This window comes from Pterocles gutturalis, unplaced genomic scaffold (genome assembly GCF_000699245.1).
Source record: "Pterocles gutturalis isolate BGI_N339 unplaced genomic scaffold, ASM69924v1 scaffold8126, whole genome shotgun sequence".
Taxonomy (NCBI): Eukaryota; Metazoa; Chordata; class Aves; order Pterocliformes; family Pteroclidae; genus Pterocles; species Pterocles gutturalis.
In genome coordinates, this window is record NW_010105384.1 from 1 (window position 1) to 20,026 (window position 20,026).

Genomic DNA, 20,026 nt, shown 5'->3' on the forward strand with positions numbered 1-20,026 from the left:
TGTGTGTGTGTGTGTGTGGGGGGGTGTGTGTGTGTATACCCCAGACAATATATACTGCCAGAGGAATTGAACCAACCATCTTTAGAGCTCACAGCACTGCCAATCAGTCAGTTGTGAGTACCTGTTAAACAGAAGACTGTACATCCTTCTGATAGTTGTGCTTTTGCTGGTACTTCAGACCTTGGAGAAGGTGTAAATTGAAGGTGGAACTGCTCATGCTCTCTTCCAACAATATGCTTACTCACATTCAAATTAATGAAAATGTGATGTTTTTGTTACATATGTTAACAAAATCATACATGGGGTTTTTTTTCCTTTCAAAATTACAGAAAGTTTTGTTATTTCTTTTTAGCTTTAACTTCTCTGCTGTATGTTAACTTTCTTTGTTGCTGGATTAGGTCTGAAGAGAGCACTATTGTTGGTTTTAATTTAGTTCCTCTTTATCAGCTTCTCTTGGATTCATGAGTAATAAACTTGCTCCTTCTTTGAAGGAAATAACTTCAAATGTTTTAAGAATGAGTTTTCATTATCCAACTACTATCAAGTTCAGGCTTGGAAAATTAATCAGCACACTGAATTAAGAAACACAGGCATAGCTAAGGAACAGATAACTCTAACAGAAACTGAAATAGGGAATTTGGGCCAGCTGCTGTTTAGTAATTTAACTTCTATATGTTCTTATGCCAGGATAAATGTAATACGGTGTATTTTGCGTATTGAAAGAATGAGAGAAAGCGTACAGGCAATAAGTTTGGTGTGGTCTGTAAATCCACTCCATGTAGTTACAGAGGCGACATGTTTTATTTTATATTGCTATGATTATCTTAAGTACATGAGACAAGTACTTTACTTGCAACCGCAGTATACTCTTAGATCTCTATTGACAACAGAGTTTCTCAATGTCTTCACTGACCTGGAAGAAACTTCCCTGTGAAATGGCTGGCACATCTTAGCTCTTACATCTTTACTGCTGCTTCCTTTTTGTTTGTTAAAGTTACAGACTTAATTTAACAGTCGGCATATATTTATTACTTTCTGCGGATGTTTGCTTAGTTCTAGCTTCCCTGCTGAGAAAGCTCGTTTTGAACCTATGCCATTCTCTTTTTGACAGACATTTTGATAGCAATTATCTTAGCTAAAGGATGAGGAAGATTCAAGCCTCATTAGGCTCGTTCCTAGTACCCAGCTATTTAAGAACAGTATACTCTTAAATACTTACCAGAGATTTTTTTTTTGGAGAGTTCTGGTTAGGTGAAGACACTAACTTTTTTCACATGTATCTCAGGGTAAGGCTGGCTGTTTACTCTATAGATTTCCTTCCTTTCACTGTAGACCAGCCAAGACCTTCCAAAAAGACGCTGTGTCACTTGACAGAGTAGTCTAAGGACTGGTCATCTCTGTGCAAATGATTTCTGATTATATTACTTAAGGATCTTTTTAAACAGCTTCCAGCATTGCTTTGTCATTAGTAGAATAAGCCTAAGCCCTGTGAGTGGCATTCTTGCATCATGGCTTTGTACCTTTTAGATCTACAGGAGTGCTGTTTGTGTTTCATACAAGTGGTGTGCTACTGCCAGATCCATAGACAGTGGTGCACTTCGAGGATATCAATACAGTTTTATGGGCAGTTTTTCATATAGAGATTCTCTTTCAGGTAATAGTGGTTTGTAGAGAATTACTAGTTGTTCACATATGATGCAAAGGAGCACAGAGACAAGTGCTCAAGATTACATTAGTTTTTCTCTGTCATACCATAGAAACTTGGGATTCCTTGCTGAAAGGAAAGCAGTCTCTCTTTTTAAACACTCCGTGAGTTACCTACAGAGGGAGAGAGTTCGGGGGTAGCAGGGGGGTGCTGAGGGCGGGGGAGTATTTGTATGTTGCTAACAGTACTTGCACATAATTATGCTAACAAATAGAAAGGATAGTTGTAGTTACTCGTTCATACGTGCAAACCAAAGACTAGTCTTTTCTTGAGACGTTTGTCCCTTTGTGAATGAACAAACGCACAAAAGCAATGGTATAGACTATTACTTATGCAAAAACTTCATTTCCCATTAGCTGCTGTTCTTCGGTCCCCCTTGACTCCCATTATTCTGTTTTTCCAGCTTACATATTTTTCCTTTCCTGAAACTGGTGAACAATGTTCAATCTCCAATATTCTTACTTGAAGCAAAGTATCATAATTTTACAGATGGGGAGCACAAACAAGTGAAGAAAAGTGTATTGTTACATCGCAGTTACGGAAATAATAATGTTATACTCTCCTGATTTTAGACTGAGCTTCAAATGTGCTAATTTATGGACAGGTAGCAGTCTGAAGGCAGTGAAATATATATTCTAGCACTAGCTAATTTATCTGTTAGAAGAAACGTATACCCTAGCACAGGTTCATTTATCCATTAGATTGGAGTTTATATATATTGAAATAGTTCTCGTTGTTTTTATTTGCATAAAACATGCTTTCGCACAGTAAAATCACAGGTAATTTCAGAACTTTTAGGTAACCTTTTTCCTTGCAAAAAGCTTGCAACAGAGGTTGAATTTTTTTTCTTGTAAAAATCCTTTAATTGAATCTTTGTTTGATTTTATAATATTACAGGAATTCGCTTTTTAACGCAGAAACATTAAGTGATATTAAAGGAGAACAGGCTATGCAAATAAAAATTGCATGTCTAGGCTTGAATGAGAAATCACTGGAAGAAAATGAAACCAGTATTACTTGACTGCCATTAACAATGATTATGTAAATTATCTTTTTTAATGTCATAGGTGTGTCGTCTGCAAGACCTAGTACGAAAAAGTGAACAAGGCCTTGGTACTGCAGAAGGGCATATCTCCAGTCTTCAAGAAGCTCAAGAAATACTCCAGAAAGAACTAGAATTAACTAGAGCAAGACTGCGAGAGACCACAGATTCACTGTATAGTGTTGAGGTAATGATAATGTTGGAGACTAAGTCATGCAAAGTACAGTCACAGTGATTTTGGTCTTGTTTTTAAAGAGGTAAGAAGTATTACAGTGTACACATTATTGAAGGAGCTTCATATGGCTTCATTAAAAGAGATTTCTCTTAATTTCAAGCAGGGTGGAAAAAAAAAGTGGAAAACTAGGATGGATTGGTTTGGGGTTTTTTTTTGTTTGGTTAGTTGGTTGTTTTTTGGGACGGTTTTTTGTTTGTTTTCAAAAGAACATTTAGTATTTAATGGGTATTGCTGCAAGCACATCTTTCTATGGTTGATTTAAATTGTTGCTGCCAAAATACGTCCGTACAAAATAAAACCAGGGTGGGATTTTTTAGAGGCTTAACAGAATTTTATGAGAACGTAAAGGAGATGTGTCACACCAGTGCTATTCCAGATGGTTTCGTGTCTTGGTGCAAAATAAGATCCAGAGCTTACTAGCTCTACAATTCATTGAAACCTTTTTTTTTTTTTTTTTTTTCTGCTTTGCTTGGTCCCCATCCAATATGCCATGTTTTCCTCAAATAATGGCCACAGTCTTAATTTCAGGCTCAAACTGAGAATTTCAGAAGATGCTTGAGAATGGTTTAAAGATATATGCTATGATATCCTGAAAGACAGCAGACTATTATCCTGAAAATGTGACACCTTTATACAGCTGAAGCAATTAATGTGTCTATGTACAAATATGTTGCTATTTTAGTTGGCTTAGATGGAACTGGAACTGTCAGTTAATCTGTCAATACCTCATTAACTTTAATACTAAGTATAACCTTTCCCTTTTCTTTCCTCAGTAAACAATGTACATTTACAAGATCATCACAATATTTGAAGTACAGCAGCATATATTAAAAAAAAAAAAAATCCCTGAATCTGTTTTCATACTGGGGTTATTTTGTTAAAAAAAACAGCCTAGAACAGGATATTGGTATAATTTTTTTTAAAATGTTTCAGCTATAGTCATTAGATGTGCACCCAGTTAAAGTTTATAACTCCCTCTGTATTTTTTTATAACTTCACTGCATTCTTCTCTCTTCAATTATTATAACATTTAAATGTTCACATATAGTAAGTTACTGGCAATAACATTTATCTTAACATTTTAAAATATATAAATTAACAAAATGTACAGAAAAATGCTCACTTTAAAAAGTCTTAATTTAAAATTTAACAGCCATGTTTGCTTCTCATGAATGAAGCAAGCACTGCTGAAAAATATTCATGTAAGTATGAATTCTAGATAGTACCTAATACTTTTCTAGTATGGTAAAATTTGAGCAGAAATTTATATGAATTCTAAAACTTTTCCTGGGTTCAGACTGAAAGCCTGTTTCTACCAGATTAGTCCAGTCAAAAAACAGAAAAAAGATGTGTGAACTTTGTATCAAATCCAGATAGCACAAGCTTTGAAATGAAGATAATGAATATTTGCTGATTTTAAAAAAAAAATTAAAAAGTCCAAAACATGCTTGACAAGAAGCTAAGCAACCTGCTCTATTTCTGAAGTTAGTCCTGCCCTGAACAGGACTTGATAAACTTTTGAGGTTCTTTCTAACATAAATTATTCTGCCATTCAATGTAACAGTATTTGGAAAGTTTACTTTCAGAATGAAATACTGGAAAATTCCTTTTTGTAGCTTTTTATAGGAACACAGAATCTTGTTCCACAAGTAAGAAATAGCAGCATGTATAGGCGTTAATTGTTTGTAATTAGGAATTACACACTGAAAAAGTTATAGTTCAAGTTTTATAAGCCAATTGTAACTGACATTTTTGTTTTAAATGCATTCATTTAAGATTTGGAATACTTTTTAAAAAATGATCAGTCTCTATTGTGAAGTTTGTGTTTGCAGGGAGAACTAGATCAGGAGAGACAGCAGCACGAGGCAATGATTGTTGCCATGAGAGAAGAGGAAAAGTTCAAAGTTGACAGAATGGCTCGTGACTTGGAAATAAAATGGACAGAAAATCTTCGGCAAGTATTAATTTTTTTCTTTTATTCTTTAAATACGAAATGAAGTATCTATTACATACAAATGTCATAGCAAATAAAATGTGAAACAATGGTTTTGTTATTATCTAGGCTTTTCCAGTTCTTACTGAGTTCTTAATTCTTTTTTCACTTCTTGCACAAGGTCCACTGTATTTTAGTTATTTGACCTTCGCTTTTAGACAGGAATGTAATAAGCTTCGTGAAGAGCTGAGGCTTCAGCATGAAGAGGATAAGAAGGCAGCCATGACTCAGCTGTTGCAGCTGAAAGAACGTGAAAAAAATGCAGCAAGGGATGGATGGCAAAAAAAAGTTGAAGATCTTTTAGACCAGGTAACTATGGTCTCTTTGAGAATTGGAAGGCCATTACAATTTAGTTGCTGGTGGTTTATTACCAGTTAAGTACATGAAATTGGTTGCGATATCTGTCTTTGAAATGAAGTTTGTTAGCATAATGCTTTTTAAACCTAAACATTATCAAGCTTTTTGAGTAATATATGAAGATATCTTAAAATTATATGAATGTTCTTCTATATGCTAAATGGGAATAAAACTTTTCACAGGTTTTTCTGGGGGGGTAATATATCATATATCATATATTTTGAGTAATAAAATTATATGAATGTTCTTCTATATGCTAAATGGGAATAAAACTTTTCACAGGTTTTTCTGGGGGGAATGGGAGGGTGTTGACAGTCTCACTTTTTCGCTAGAAGATTTTTTTTTTTATTGTCTGTCTGCTCACCTATTCCTTTGTGAATATTTACTAATGCTAGTTGTTTGGACTTGGAGGTATCCCTTAACTTTACATAATGACACTGTACAAGTCCCTGTAAAGACAAAATGTTCCTCAGTTTCTACGACACACTTATTATAGATATGTCTTAAGTGATTTTGAGCATTATTTTGGGATTTTTTTTTTCTAAATACACTCACACTTATAAACTCGGTTACGTTAGGTAATTCACAGAAAATACTCACTTTGTACTTTTTCCAAACCATAAATGCTATAGAACTGGTTTTATTGATTACAGTTTGAAAGAATAGCTGATAATGAACAGATATGTTCTAAAGTAAGAGAAACAGATTTCAGAACTCATTAAATGACTGCAATTTCAGGGTTATCCTGGGACAGCTTTTAATTTGCTACCTAATTTGAAAAGTCTAATACTGAACATGCACTTGGTTATACAGCTTCTTATAGGAACACATAATGTATTTTGCTGACAAGGAAATTTAAGCTTGTAAAATCTTGTGGCTTAGGCTCATAAAACCTGGAGGTTTTCAAATTTCTTGGTCTGTTACTTTTTACAACATGAATGTAATAATACTTGGACTCTTCTGATTTTAAGTTTCACTTACTGCCTTTACCCAAGCTTCATTTACTCTCTTTACTTCTACCTATAAAGAGCATTTTTTTCTAGGAAAGTACAATTTGAAAGGGATATGTTAAACTTTCCGTAATTTTAACATACTTTTAAAATATTTTACATCTCTGCCTTTTAAAAATACCATAATAAATCTAACCTACATTTTCAGAATGGAAAACTGGTATGTCACAAGTGAATAATTTTTTTCTGCATATGGAAGAAATTTTGGAATCAGAAATTTGGAAGCTAACTGTAATAATGAGAATTTTACTAGAGAATTTGCAGACATAGGAAACACAGATGCATTTGGTTGGGTGGGGTTTTTTTCTTCATTCCTTTTACTGTACCAAAGAGCTGCACCATTTCATAACAGCATGTGTATTCAGAGAACTACTGAGAAAATAAACCATGGGAGTCTCACTCTTTTTTTTTTTATCCAGCTGTTACTTTTCCATACCAGTGTTTGAGATGGATAGGAATTTCATAAAAACGTTGTTGGTGGTGGCAGGGAATTAAGCTTTCTCTCTGTAAGAGTCTGAATTTTATCCATTACACCTGGAGGGGAGAGAATTCCAGACCATAGCATTCAAGATGGGTAACCTCACTCCTAAAGAAATGGGTTTGTAGTAAGTTTCTCCTGATTGCAGGCAACAAAGGGTGGCCTCTGAGAGTTGCACTGTGCTGAATCATAGATTTACTTAGGGTGGAAGAGACCTCAGGAGGTCATCTGCTCAAATCTGTCAACACTGAGTTTGAACCAGGTTCCTTAGGGCTTTGTCCAGTCAGGTCTTGAATAAACTCCAAGGATGAAGATTCCACAGCCTCTCTGCATAATCTCTTTTAGTGCTTAATTATCCTTGTAGTGCATTTCTTGTTTGTATTTAGACAGAACCTCCTCTGTTTCAGTTTATGATCATTGTCTCTCATTATCCTGTTATGCGCTGCTGTAGCGAGGCTGGGTCCACCTTCTTTGTAACCACTTCAAAGGTACTGGAAAGCTATTAGGTCCAACAAAGCTTTATTCTCTTTAGACTGAACATAGTTCCTTCAGCAGCATATATGCTCTAATCCCAGCCATCTTGGTGATAGCTCTCCACCAAACGTGTTCAAGTTCTCGACGTTTGTCTTGTACACTGGCAACCAAAGCTGAATAACTGGAGGAGACAGAATGTGCCCTCCAGGTGATGTGCAGCAATTTCCAAGTCAAAGGGACTGATCCCTTCCCTTGAACTACTTGTTGCTACAGCCCAGTATGCTGCTGGCATTCATTGCTGCCAGGCCACACTGCTGATTCGTGTTTAGCCTACCATTAACTAGGTTATGTGAAGCAGACCTGTTAACCCACTGTGAAGGAGGACAGGGCTTTAGTCCATCCCCATGTAAGGGACTGTGCATTTGTCCTTGTTGAATTTTGTCAGGTTCCTATCAACCCATAGCTATAACCTACATAGGTCCCTCTGGATGGTAGTTCTGCCTTTTAATGTATTGTGGACACGATTCCACTGTGCTGCACTCCACCTTCTACTCCTCCCAGTTTGTTGTGATCCACAAACTCAGTGAGGGTACTGTCTCTCTCCTTCAGATTATTGATAAAAATACTAAAATTAATAGGTACTGGAAGAGATGCCTACTTGCAGCAAGCTTTCAGCGAGAGCGAACCATTAAGCGCTGCCCTTTCAGCCTGATAATCCTGCCAGTTCTTATCCATCTGGTAGCCCTCCCATCTACATTGTGATACAATCTCATATAAGGATATTAAAAATAACACTGAAGCTGAGGTCACAAACATGCACTGCTTTCCCCTCATCTACATATTTAGTCGTTTCATCACAGAAGAAAAAAGATAGTATTTTCATTATGGAAGAGAATAGAAGATTTGTGGTATCTGTTTCAAAGATTATTATAGACTTTGGTTGTATTAATCTAGAATGATGATATTCTGAGTGAAAACTGCGTTGGGCCCAGTTTGACACTACAGGAACTACTGTGATAAGCTTTTCTGTGCTCAGCAATCTGTAAATGTGCAATAAACATCTTTACCCTGAGGGTTCACAGCGAGATTCTTCTGTTCTTACAGGTATATATATGCACACACACACTAAAAAAAGTAAACAGCATTGGGAAGAATTCAAATTTCAGTTCATCAAAAGGATACTGTTCATACCTATCTTCTTTCAATGACACTGACCTAGAACAGCCAGAGATACTGCAGTAGGGGTGTAAAGTTGTGAATTTGTTATACCCAGCCCCAGTCTTCATTAGTGGGAAGATGCATTAAAAACCCATTTGAAAGGCATGCAATCTGTGTAAGAATTAGGAAGATAGCAGAGATCCAACTCCTTTTTCTGCGTTTCCGATTTCTATAGCTGAAGCATTGATCTGGTCTATACCAGCAGCACTATACAATGATTTATCAAAATAAGACAAGAGTGAGGTCTCTGCTAAATCATTTGTAAACTCCTAACTTGGCATAAAATGTGGTTACGTGTGCTCTTTATGTTAAGAAAGTGTCTAGAGCATCACCATTTAGATGTATAAATGCTGTTCAGAAAGGTTGAATGCAGAAATTAAATGGTCATCAGTATGTCGCAGTATAAGGCATCCCAGAAAGATGTAATGAACATGAATTATTTTTTTTGGGGGGGGGGGGGGGAAAATTAAGAAATTATTTCTAGATGAAAGTGAGATCATGTATATTTCATAGATGTAATTTAAATTTAAATGACTAAAGTATTATTGTTGGCAAGTTTATAAGTGTCATGTCCTCATGTCCAGTGCAAAATAGTGATAATAACATGGTTTTTTTAATATGGAAAACACTGTGTTGCTTCATAAGTTTGTCATATACTTTCACTCCTATGGATACATAATTTTCTAATATGTATCAGTGTATTTCAGACTTGATTTAAAAACAAGCTACAAAGAAATATAGGAATGGTTATGTAGCCAAAGTGTTGAAAAAACAGACTTAAATTAATGGAAACAAGTAACACAGTACAGTTACTTAAGCTGTAGAAAAATACAACATAAGAGTATGCCCATCTTGGAATACTGCTGACTGGTGCCAGAAAAACTGAATGGAGAGGTATAAATGGCAACAATTAAAAAAATGGAATTAAAAAAGCACTAAGCTGGGGTTATTTAAAATTATGTTTTACTAACTTACAAATTTCTGCCTTCTACTAGTTGTTGCATATTTGATAGGTGAGATCTAGCTCTTGCGTAAAGCAAGGTAATATTTTTACTTCTATACCAGTAATGCTAAGTGGTCCCTCATAAAATGTACGTAGGATTATTGTTATTCAAACAGTATGGCTTTGTTATGAGTTAAATAATTATCTTGAGAGAAAAATGCTGTTCAGCTGATTAAGTGCTTAAATACATTCTTGCTGGTTGCAAAGCATCATTTACCATCTACAGTTAAATGTGGTTGGTATGTTAACCAGATCAGTGTCTAGAGACCAGGTGTGTAGCTCTTATCTGATATGAGAAGTGGTTCTAGAAGACATATAAAGTGCTTCTACTTTTTTTTTTCCTGTAAATTGTACTAAGTACTTCTACAGCAATCCACATGAGAATTTCTTCATGAAATATGTAGTGAATTCACATGTGCTAGCTCTTTTCCATTTCTCTTAGCTGTGTAATGGACTTTTAACGCTTTTCTTAAAAACATTTTACTGCTGAGAAGGCTTCAGCCATGGATGAAATAGCAGAAATTTTCTGTTTTAAAGCATGAGTGTGTTCTCTCTTCTGCCTCTCGGTGTTGCGCAGCCTTCAATTCTGAGCACTGAAACATCCAGGTTCTGTACAGACCTGTATTATTCTTATCTATTTCTTCTTGCAATAAATATTCTTTCTGTAAGCTGAATGAAGTATTTTGATTCTGGATGGGCTTTTCTGTATTTCAGCAAATATTGATTCTCCCATCTTCCTTATTTTTCAGTAAGATGTGTTCCAGTTAAATAAATGTTTTTGTCAGTGTTTTTTTCCATTCTAATGTACCTTCATACTATTACATGACCAAGCATTAGTGTTACATTCTTCTTTCTGTCTTTGTCAACTTTTCACACAGGAAGATACACCTTCTGTTAATGGAAATGTTAGATGTAGTACAGTGAGAATGGACAAAAGTATGCTACATATGATTTGGTAGCTGGTTTTTATTTTTCCTGCTGCAAAGATTCTCTCCTTTTTTTGAAAAAAAAAAAAGTGGAAGTTTCCTATTTAGAGTTTGTTTCTATGGTGGTGTGTTCCTTTTTAAACTATCAAAAAATATATCAAAATGCAAATACTTCCTTCTGATGTAGACATTTAAATTGTAGTTTTCAGAAAATTTCAATCTTAAAACCCTGGCCACCTAAGTATACTCTTGTTCATGAAGTGGAATGTGGTAGCGAAGTCACAGGGCTGTGCACATCAGTCTATGCCCATTGACCAGTCTTCTACCAGAGAGCAGTTATTGCTCAGTTATTATTTGCCTGTGTGGAGGTGCTTACTGCAGAGCTGATGTGCATCCACCTTAGCAAAATTGGGAAACACCACTCTCTTTCTCCCAGCACAAGGATGACTGGCCTGTTCCACAGCCTGGGTAATCCTTGCTTTAGAAAATTTGCTTTTGAAGGGATGCTGGAAATTTCTACAAGAGAAAACTTTGCATATATGGTGTGTCTGCTTCCTGAAAGAAGGGAGATAACTTTCATCACAGGATCACTTTAGTCTGCTTCCTTTCACTTGATATCATCCTGAACACACAGTGTAAAGGCTTGTCTGTCAGAAACAGAGAGGAGGTAAATTTCAAGCAACTCCCCCCTAATTCTCTTTGGTCTTTCTTATATTCAGTAATACTAGTAAGGCTACTATGACATCTAGTGGATGGTAAGGGATTTTGGGCAAGATTTTAAAAGCACTTAAAAATCTAAAATACTGACATCTGAAAGAATGAAAAGAAAAATCATACCAAGGTGAGAACAAAGAACAGAGGAAACCTGGAATGCAGGTCAAGGTAAGGTTTTATGCCTTATCTTTCATCTGTAGATATTTGTGGTTTTTCCAAAGGGGCACCACTTTCTGCAGCTCTTGGAAATTTTCCGAATAGATTACAGATCTCGAAACTGTGGTCTTATTGGGCCTCTACTGCAACTCCTGTGGGACTGATGGAGAATCGTGGGAGCTTTGGGAGTTTCTGCGGAGATGCAGTATCTATAAACATCCTGCCACTCACCACTGATTAGAAGAATCAGTACTCCGTATTCTGAGTGAGAAACCTATGCTTTAAGCAAATCAAAAACTATTGAACGTGATCATGTGAATAATCACATAACCCAGAGCCACTGCAGCCTTCAGAGGGCCATCTGTTGAGGGTGCTTCCCACCTGTTTCATGACTGTCTGTACTTTTTAATAACAAATCTCCCTTGTCTTGAGCTCCCTGTTCTATGCAGAGATGTGATCCTGAAGATTGGTTGGAGCATTTATTATATCCAGATTGGTCATTGTAGTTGTGTCTGAAGCTTGAACGTGAAAACAAATGCCTAAGATCCAGCTGTACTATCTCTTTTTCTAAGCTTTTAGTTACAGGGAGCCCATTCAGCCCACACTGCACTCTCTTCATTATTTTACTCTTTGTTTAAAAGATCTGAATGTAACAGAGGAAATTCATTAAAGACCATTTGCAATTAAGATCTACCCAGCAATAACAGACAAACAAAAGCAACAGAACAAATCAGAGTTTTCAAAGTATTTTCAGTGGGATACAGTAGGAATACTGACAAATGTTAGCTTTGTTGCTCTGTTTAGGAATAAATGTGTTACTGGACTTCTTTTTCATCTATCTCCTGGTTTCTTCATTTAATTTTTCTCTTTCATGGTGTGTTTAATTAAATTTAAAAATACATCTACGCTAATGTTTGAAATTATGATATCTTCATATTCAAAGAAACTTGTGTATCTGATCATAAACTTTTAATTGGAATTTAATATTACCGGTTTTTCTTTGGCAGTGTTTGAGTTGGTAAATCTGGAGAAGCCTGAAAGACTTTTTAATTCTACCTGTCAATAAATGAAAAGAACATTAAATTCTTATTACAGTACATGATTAATGATGCACAAGGCAGAAAAGAGTTTAGTTTAATATTTGGAGTTAAGTTTGCGCTTCCAAAACTGGTAAATAGAAATCTAAGCCAAATCCAACAGTAATACCGTTCTTCAAATCAAATGTTAATCCTATCTGTATATATTTTTTCTCTAAATGTAAGCTAAAGACTCTGTCAAGAGTCTAGTTTTAAAACATTACCTGTAGCCTGTTTGCTCCAGAAAATATCTGCTCAAGTAGCTTTTGCATAGGTTCAAAACCAGTGAAAACAGTGGACTCTGGGAGGAATGTAAGATAACTTATTAGGCAGGGCAAAATTGGTTGGAGAATTTAGCAGATGAATAAAATTCTAGATTAAGGGCACTCATTGACAGATATCTGTGCTTCAGGTAGGGCTAGCTAAGATGCATATATCATCTTTAAAATCCTGAAAGCATTATGAAAAATAAGTAAAATTAAATGAAGCTCTAGTACCATTCCTAAAACTTCAAAAATTATCAGTAGATTCAAATGTTTCTGTCTACTCAAAACTTTTTTTTTACCTTGATCATTGAACCTGCAGTTTGTCAGGTTAAAAGCATATAGTCCAAAATCCAAACATGTTAAAATATGTCAGGCATTTCACCTAGCATTTTGATAGAATCCTACAACTGGAAAAGAGAAGAGCTCCATCTTCTTAAAGCAAGAGGATAATTATCACCTTTTGGTAGTTTGGACACAGCATCTTTCTTCACTCAGGGTTGCTACAAAACCAGGAGGACCAATTAGATCCCAGAGACAGTTCTATATTTCAGAATACCTTACATACACTTCATTTTTCTCAGTAGAAAACTGTTGGGTTTTGACAGAGAGGAAGAGGAAAGAGAAGGGGCTCTAAATGCTGATTTTTCTTATCAGTCAGGGTGAACTTTGCAACTCTTCCACTCCTAGCATGTCACAAACCTCAAGCCAAGTATGAAACATTGTAGTAGGAAACAGCTGCTTTCCAAATCTCTGCAGAGTCATCTGTCACATAAGCACCAGGCAGCTAGAGACTGCATCTGCTGACAAATCAGTCCTTCTCTTCAAACCAAAGAAGTATCTAGAGGGAGAGTTCTGGGCTTGTTTTTTTTAATTAGCTGGATTAAATGGACTTATGCCAAAGGTCCCTTCAGCATCTTCAGCAGGCATCTCAGAAACTAGTTTCTTTTACTAACATCTGATGGATGCACGCAGGTTTTCTTCTTCAGAAAGTATCTATTCTTCTTCAGCAGTATCTATTGGAAGTCATTCTTAAAATGAGGCAAAGACTGCGTAGCAATCTAGATCTGCTTTGATACAACAGATAAAGTTGTATCTTGCCCTGTTAGGATTTTGAGTATTACACACTAATTTATGTTGCCAACAGTATGTTGAAAAATCAGTAAACTGTATACCAAAGTCAGATCTTGACGAAATTTGATATGGAAATATCTGTGACAAAAAGTGTTACATAACTGATCTTTGGGTGACATGAAGACTGATGCTGAAATTCAGTGTCAAGCCTCTGTAGTCTCGCTGAAAGTAATTTTTAGCCAAGAGAAACAATGAAATGAGAGAGCTTCCATGCATACAGTAAGCTAATGTCCTTCAGGAAACAATATAACTGAATGAAAATGTGAAAATGTCGCTGGTGCAGTACATTCCCTTCTTGAGGAAAATTACCCTTGTTTGATCACTAGTATAGCCCTGGTGAAACACCAGCAACTGTTCATTAAAGTAAGCAAAACCAGAGCTTGGATAGTTTCAAATCGCTAAATCTGTGCTTTACTACAACACAAATTGTCCCAACTAAATTGAAACCTCAGCTCTTTTAGAAGAGATGTTGAAATAGAGGTGGGGATACAAATCTTTCCCCATGTCTTGCATGAAAGGTCTTTCAGTCCTGCTGTGTGGCCTGCAACGATCAGTGCGTTCTAAAGATGCAGCAACCTCTTTGCTGTTCTTCTGGTCATTAGGAAGTTCTCTTGGTTCCATCTGAGGCTTAGCTGTGCATGTACTTAGGGTGGAGAAGATAATACTTATGCTGAAAAACAAGACAACAAAATCAAGTAAAAGCAGGACAGCTAATACATATGTATCAAGTAAATCTGTGCTTTAAGAAGTTCCTGTAATTCTAAGAAACAAACCGATTCATTTATACATCCTGTATCTGTGAAGCCTGATTCCAAGGAGAATTGAGCAAGGGTTTCTCATGTCACATAAAACCACAAATGAATAATCTTGAATTCCAACCTGGTGTTTTTCTCATCACTTTTCCCCATCATGGAAATAAACGAAGTAGTAATTATGCCTGCATTCTTCTTGATTCTCATTGATTTTTTTTCCCCACATCATGGACATTGCTATGGAAGTAATGATGAGAATGTTTTGAATTTTTATGGAATTTCTTAATAATATTTCTTAATAATATTTCAACTAGATTTATTTTGGAGTTCTCCATTCTGAATGTGTCCTGACATATGTTTCAGTATAGAGCTGCATCTGGTTATATTCTTAACACGTTTTGCTGGAATCAGCCCCCGCAACAATCGCCTAGCCTATATAATTCTCATTTACTATGTATTTTATGAAATTTATTTACTGTAATAAATGATGAAAATAATAAATTGTGGTCAGGTTTAGTATTAATCCTAGTGAATCCCTGTTTGATTTCAGTGATGTATCACCACTTGCATTTTTTGAGATTTATTAGTGAGTTGGTTTTAATCTTCTAAAATATCCTTCAGTGATATTGTATAAGAACACATTTTTTGACAAAATTCTTATGTGATAATAAATAGAATATAATTTAAAAGTCCTCGTAAGTATAATTTCTGTATAGTAGCATTTACTGCTCAAGATTGTAATATTGTCAAAGCAAGAAATCAGGTTTTCTGTAGCAGTGCTTTACTCCATTGTTATGTTGACTGAAAATCATCTTATTTTCACACTTGAAGTCTTTCTTGATTGACTCTTAAATCATCTTTTCAAATTTTTTTTACAGGAATGGTGTTTATCTAGCTGTTAATAATATATAATAATATAATATAATTAAATGCTTTTGAATAGTGATATGATATTCAGGCTTCCAGATTTATAAAGTACTTGCGTATTCCAAGTTTTGTTAAAAATCAATAAGCTGTGTTTACTATATATTCAACATTGCTCTGTGTCTTTTTAGAACATGTAGGAATGTCAAATGTGTAAGTTCAACTTTACTTTTTGGTCTGAGCATGGCCGCCTTTTTGACAACAAGATCTGAGCATTTAATAGTTAAATTTTTTGCACAACATAATTACTGCTTTTGTTTCACAATCAGGAAATGTGGGTTGCAGAATGATTGCTTTGAGTGAGGTAGCCTAAGAAATCTGTGACAAATCTAAATACTGCACTTTACTGGAGAGTTTTAGTCCAGAATCTTCACCAAAAGTTCATTTTAATTCCATCTGTTTGCCAGATCTCTGGAAAACTTTTAAATTTGGTGAAATCACATGTATTAAAATCGTTAGCCCATCTTAGTTCTCTTAGTTATAAGATTGGTTTGACAGTAAAGCAAGAAGAGTTTCTTTCAGTTGGTGAAAGAAATCTGTTATTCTGCAAGTAGCACGTGGCAACTCTCACTTTTTAAAATCTTCTTTTTAATAGGATAGACCTCAGAATATAGCTTCCCAGAAGTATATTTATTTGGAATTTCTTTTCGGTGTAGAACATTATTAATCTTTCTGCTTCAGGTGTAAAATCTAAATATACGTTACACATATTTCTTAGTTGTACTATGGTGCTGTCTAGATAGGTCAGTCAAAATTAAGTCCCAAATGTTGTAGAAATTGAACATTTATTTAGTAAGAAATCATTGCTGCTCTTAACAGCTCCCCACCTAAACAAACCAGACGGGAAAGGAAGCACAGAAAAAATAGGTGGATTTGTTCATATTGGCACTGTCAAAAGCCAATGTTGAAATTGAAGCTGTTAGATGCCTGTTGTCTTGTCTGCTGGAGTATGATGCCTTCTAATGTTATGCCCTTACATAGAAAATTATTGCTAGTAACTCTCTTACTATTTTAATACGATTTTAATTGGATATTCCACAATAATGCATATTTGTTGTGCCTTTTTGTAGATTCAGAACGAATAATATTTTCTTGGTTTTGTATTTTGACAAAGTGTTATCTAAAAGTTTCCAACTACAGGCTTCCGAGCTGGTGTCAAAATACCTGCTGTCTCCTGGAGAAAGCCATCTTCTTGACTCCAAAAGGGGAGCTTGGTCCTGCTGGATTTGAAATTGCTCTCACTTCATTTCTGATGACTCTATGCGTGTGCCTATCTATACCATTTGTATATATATAAACACGTAGGCGTTTATATATATGTATGTGAATGATATACATGATTTATATGATCAATAATATTTCATATGGAACATTTACTTGGCAATATGTTTTTAATTTTTGCTTTCTATTACCAGTCAGCACTAGTATAGGTAGTCAGTTATTGGTGGTGACTTTCAGGAAGAGTCTTTTATGTCTTAACCATCTTATTCTGAATTTTAAGAAAAATAAAATAAGTATTTTAATCTAAATGTGACCTCATTACAGATTAAACTAGTTTTCTACCCTTTAGCGGTGAAATCTGATCTTTAATATTATGTTTCATATGCTTGTGATATTTCAGAGACACAGCTGACTGTTGATTGAGTCCTTATGTAACATATTTTCTAACAGTAATGCAAATTGATGTACTTAATGGTTTCTTCCCAAAATTATTTGCCATAAAGGAGGAGAGAAGGCAGTTGGATAATTCCAGAAGTGTTGCATTGCATAATATGCAAGTGTATAGTAACATTATGTTGAAGAGATAATGCTATCTTGTACGTTCAAAACATAACACAGGAAAACGCATCAGTCTGCTGTGTGTTCAGTAGTTTATATGCTAAGTCAAAGTAGCATATTCATATTTTTTTCCTGATAGTTTTCAACTTATTTTTCCCTAATCAAATTATCATTAATGTTCTATGTTTTACTCTCCTTTCTTTATCCCTTTCTCTTTTACGTAGTTGATTTCTGAATGTTTCCCTTTATTCCTGTGATCTTTTCTTCATAGCGGCACTGTCTCGGTGAAGCTTTGCATAAATCTATCAGCAATGTAAGTGATTTGCACTTACAGCTTGTAAACAGTGCATGTTTGCACTAATAAATCTGCATATCCTGTAGTACTGCTTTAGAGCTTTAGCCTATGAAATAGTATACCTGGTAATATGCGAGAGGAGAATGTTTGCTACTAGTTATCAAAAGCTTATGTACTGCATCCATTCATCTTTGTAAGTGTATATATCATTGGACATCAAACACTACGCTCATGGTCATAATATAAGCAGCATTTTTGTGTGATTGCTAAAGCAAGCAAGCTTGTGGGCAGTGCAAACGTGTATTGCAGAGCTTTCTACAAAGCATGAGATTGATGCTGTATTATAATTTGCAGTTTTGCAGTGTAAGTCATAACTGTAGCCAAAATACTCTTTCTTTCTATTTTTTTTTTTTTAATTTTTACCAATGTTTTTAATGTGCTGAAAACCTTGGGAAAAAGTATTGAAAGTTCAGAGAATAGTGTTTAGAGCTGTTTTCTTTTGAATCCTCAATACTGGAGTATATAAAAGGTATGCTCCAAAGATATGCAAAGGGAGGCACTAATGTTTTCAAAAATGTGCTCTTAGGGATATCATTATATGTACTGAGAAATCAAAATAATATTTAAAATTATGTACTCTTCTAAAAATAACTGTCAGATTTTTAATATTTGATGTACTTTCAATAGCAAAAAAAAATTATTAGAAGGGTAGACTAATGTGACTTGCTTGTTAGAATCATTCAGTCTTCATTGTCTTTTGTCTTCTATATAGTATATTGATGCAAATAGGCATCTCCAGAGATTGACTCATTTCAGGCTGTGGTTTGGCCGTCACTTTAATCTGGTGGAAGTGTGAACTGCTCTTGAGAAGGGTATTACCGATCTTTTCTAAGATGGATTCCTGGCTAGATGCCAGACTTCTCTTGGTCATCTCAGTTAAAATGTTTTCTGCACTTCCAAGATAGAAATTAAAATAAAATTGTTTTGCCCTTGGCCCATGCTAAAAGTGTTTATAAATTATATACTGAGAATTATCAGAATTTAGAGCAGGAACTTAAGTGAGAGAGAGGTTTAACTTCAAGCCAAAAATACATTTTTTCACATCATCTTAATAAAAATTTGGCTAAGATACCCTGGTTGACTCCATTTGAATGTTATCATGAGAGGCTTTTTAGAATACGATGATTAAATTACCTGAGGTTCTGCAGGACTGAGCAGGCCTTCCCCTAGAATTGTACCTCCTGGTGGCCATGGTAAACAGGACAGGGTAATGGTGAGAAACCTGAGGAACAGAAACATGGTGACAGGGACAAGAGTGGACAGAATAGCTGTGCAGTACCTCAGTGTTTCTGCCACAAGCACTCAGAGGAGGAGGAAGAGGATCTGAGTGAAAAATTGTGAGATTTCTTGCATACGAGATTTTTAAACAGTAATTTGTGTATAGAGTTCCCACCTGCTGCAAAGAATTGGACTGAATAATCTCTTAAGACTAACCTAACTGCACACACCTATGATACTAAAAATGGAGTTAGGAAGAGCAAAAGGGAGGAGGAGGGGGAGAGATACTGGAGTGTGGGATGGATGGAAGACAAGGAGTAGAGGGGCTACAGCCAAGTCACTGTAGTGGTCTCAGGGAAACAAACCAACCAACCTGAGAATTTATGGATGATGGTTAAATAGGAGCAGAGGTAATCTAAAGAAGCATGAGAGTTGCGTAAAAGCACAAGGGAAAAATAAAGCTCTGGATGGGGTCTGGTTTTTCACCAGGTGTAGTCTGGCAGAGAAACAGGAAATAAAGGCAAGGCTCAGAGGTGAAAAGAAGAACCCAGGCGGGTATGAGGTTAAAGAAAGGTGGGGAAAGAGAGAAGGGCCCAACAGTGAACATGGGATGAATTAGAGTAAATGGGGATGTGAGCAGATCAAAGGAGAGCTTAGATAAGACAGATTTTTTATTTTTTCTAGAGAAAGAAGATGAAAGCTCATTGCCATATCAGATGATGATACAGAGATGACAATTCTGGCCATGCTGGCAGTTGCATGGTTCAAACTAACCACATTAGTGGAGTGAGCTTCTAGGGTTGAAGAGAAAGAATACAAAATATGGTTGTGTTATTAGTTTATCTGACCATCATGGCAGCCCCGGTCTTGGTATGCTGAAAGAGATCGGCTGAGAAGTTCTGGGGCTTCTGAGGAAGCTAGAATTCTACAATACAATAGGGAAATTTTTTTGTATAGATAAGTAACTGCTTGAACGATAGGTATTAAATACAGTGCTACCACAGTGAAGGTAGATTATTAAGGGAGTTACACTGATGTTCAACATTTTTTCTTTTGCAGGCTGTTTATGAATAAGTAAGGTGGAAAAGTTTGCATCTTATAAAAAGCTATTCAGGTTGGGAAGGACAAAGACTGAAGAATTACAGAATAGCTGTAAAAAGCCAAAGGACTTGGGAATAAAATGGCAGATGAAATTCAGTACAGATAAATGCAAG

The 20,026-nt window shown here is 35.6% G+C and overlaps 1 protein-coding gene across 1 annotated transcript in view; it reads left to right on the plus strand.

The window, feature by feature from the left end:
• Nucleotides 1-2,772: 2,772 nt before the first annotated feature.
• The window catches only part of FAM184A (family with sequence similarity 184, member A), a gene marked incomplete at its 5' end in the record, with an annotated part of 33,625 nt that continues 16,371 nt past the window's right edge, over nucleotides 2,773-20,026 (plus strand). Inside the window, 3 exons of the mRNA XM_010087368.1 lie at nucleotides 2,773-2,934; nucleotides 4,815-4,940; nucleotides 5,138-5,284. Coding sequence (XP_010085670.1) covers nucleotides 2,773-2,934; nucleotides 4,815-4,940; nucleotides 5,138-5,284 — 435 coding nt within the window. The remainder of the gene's footprint in view (nucleotides 2,935-4,814; nucleotides 4,941-5,137; nucleotides 5,285-20,026) is intronic.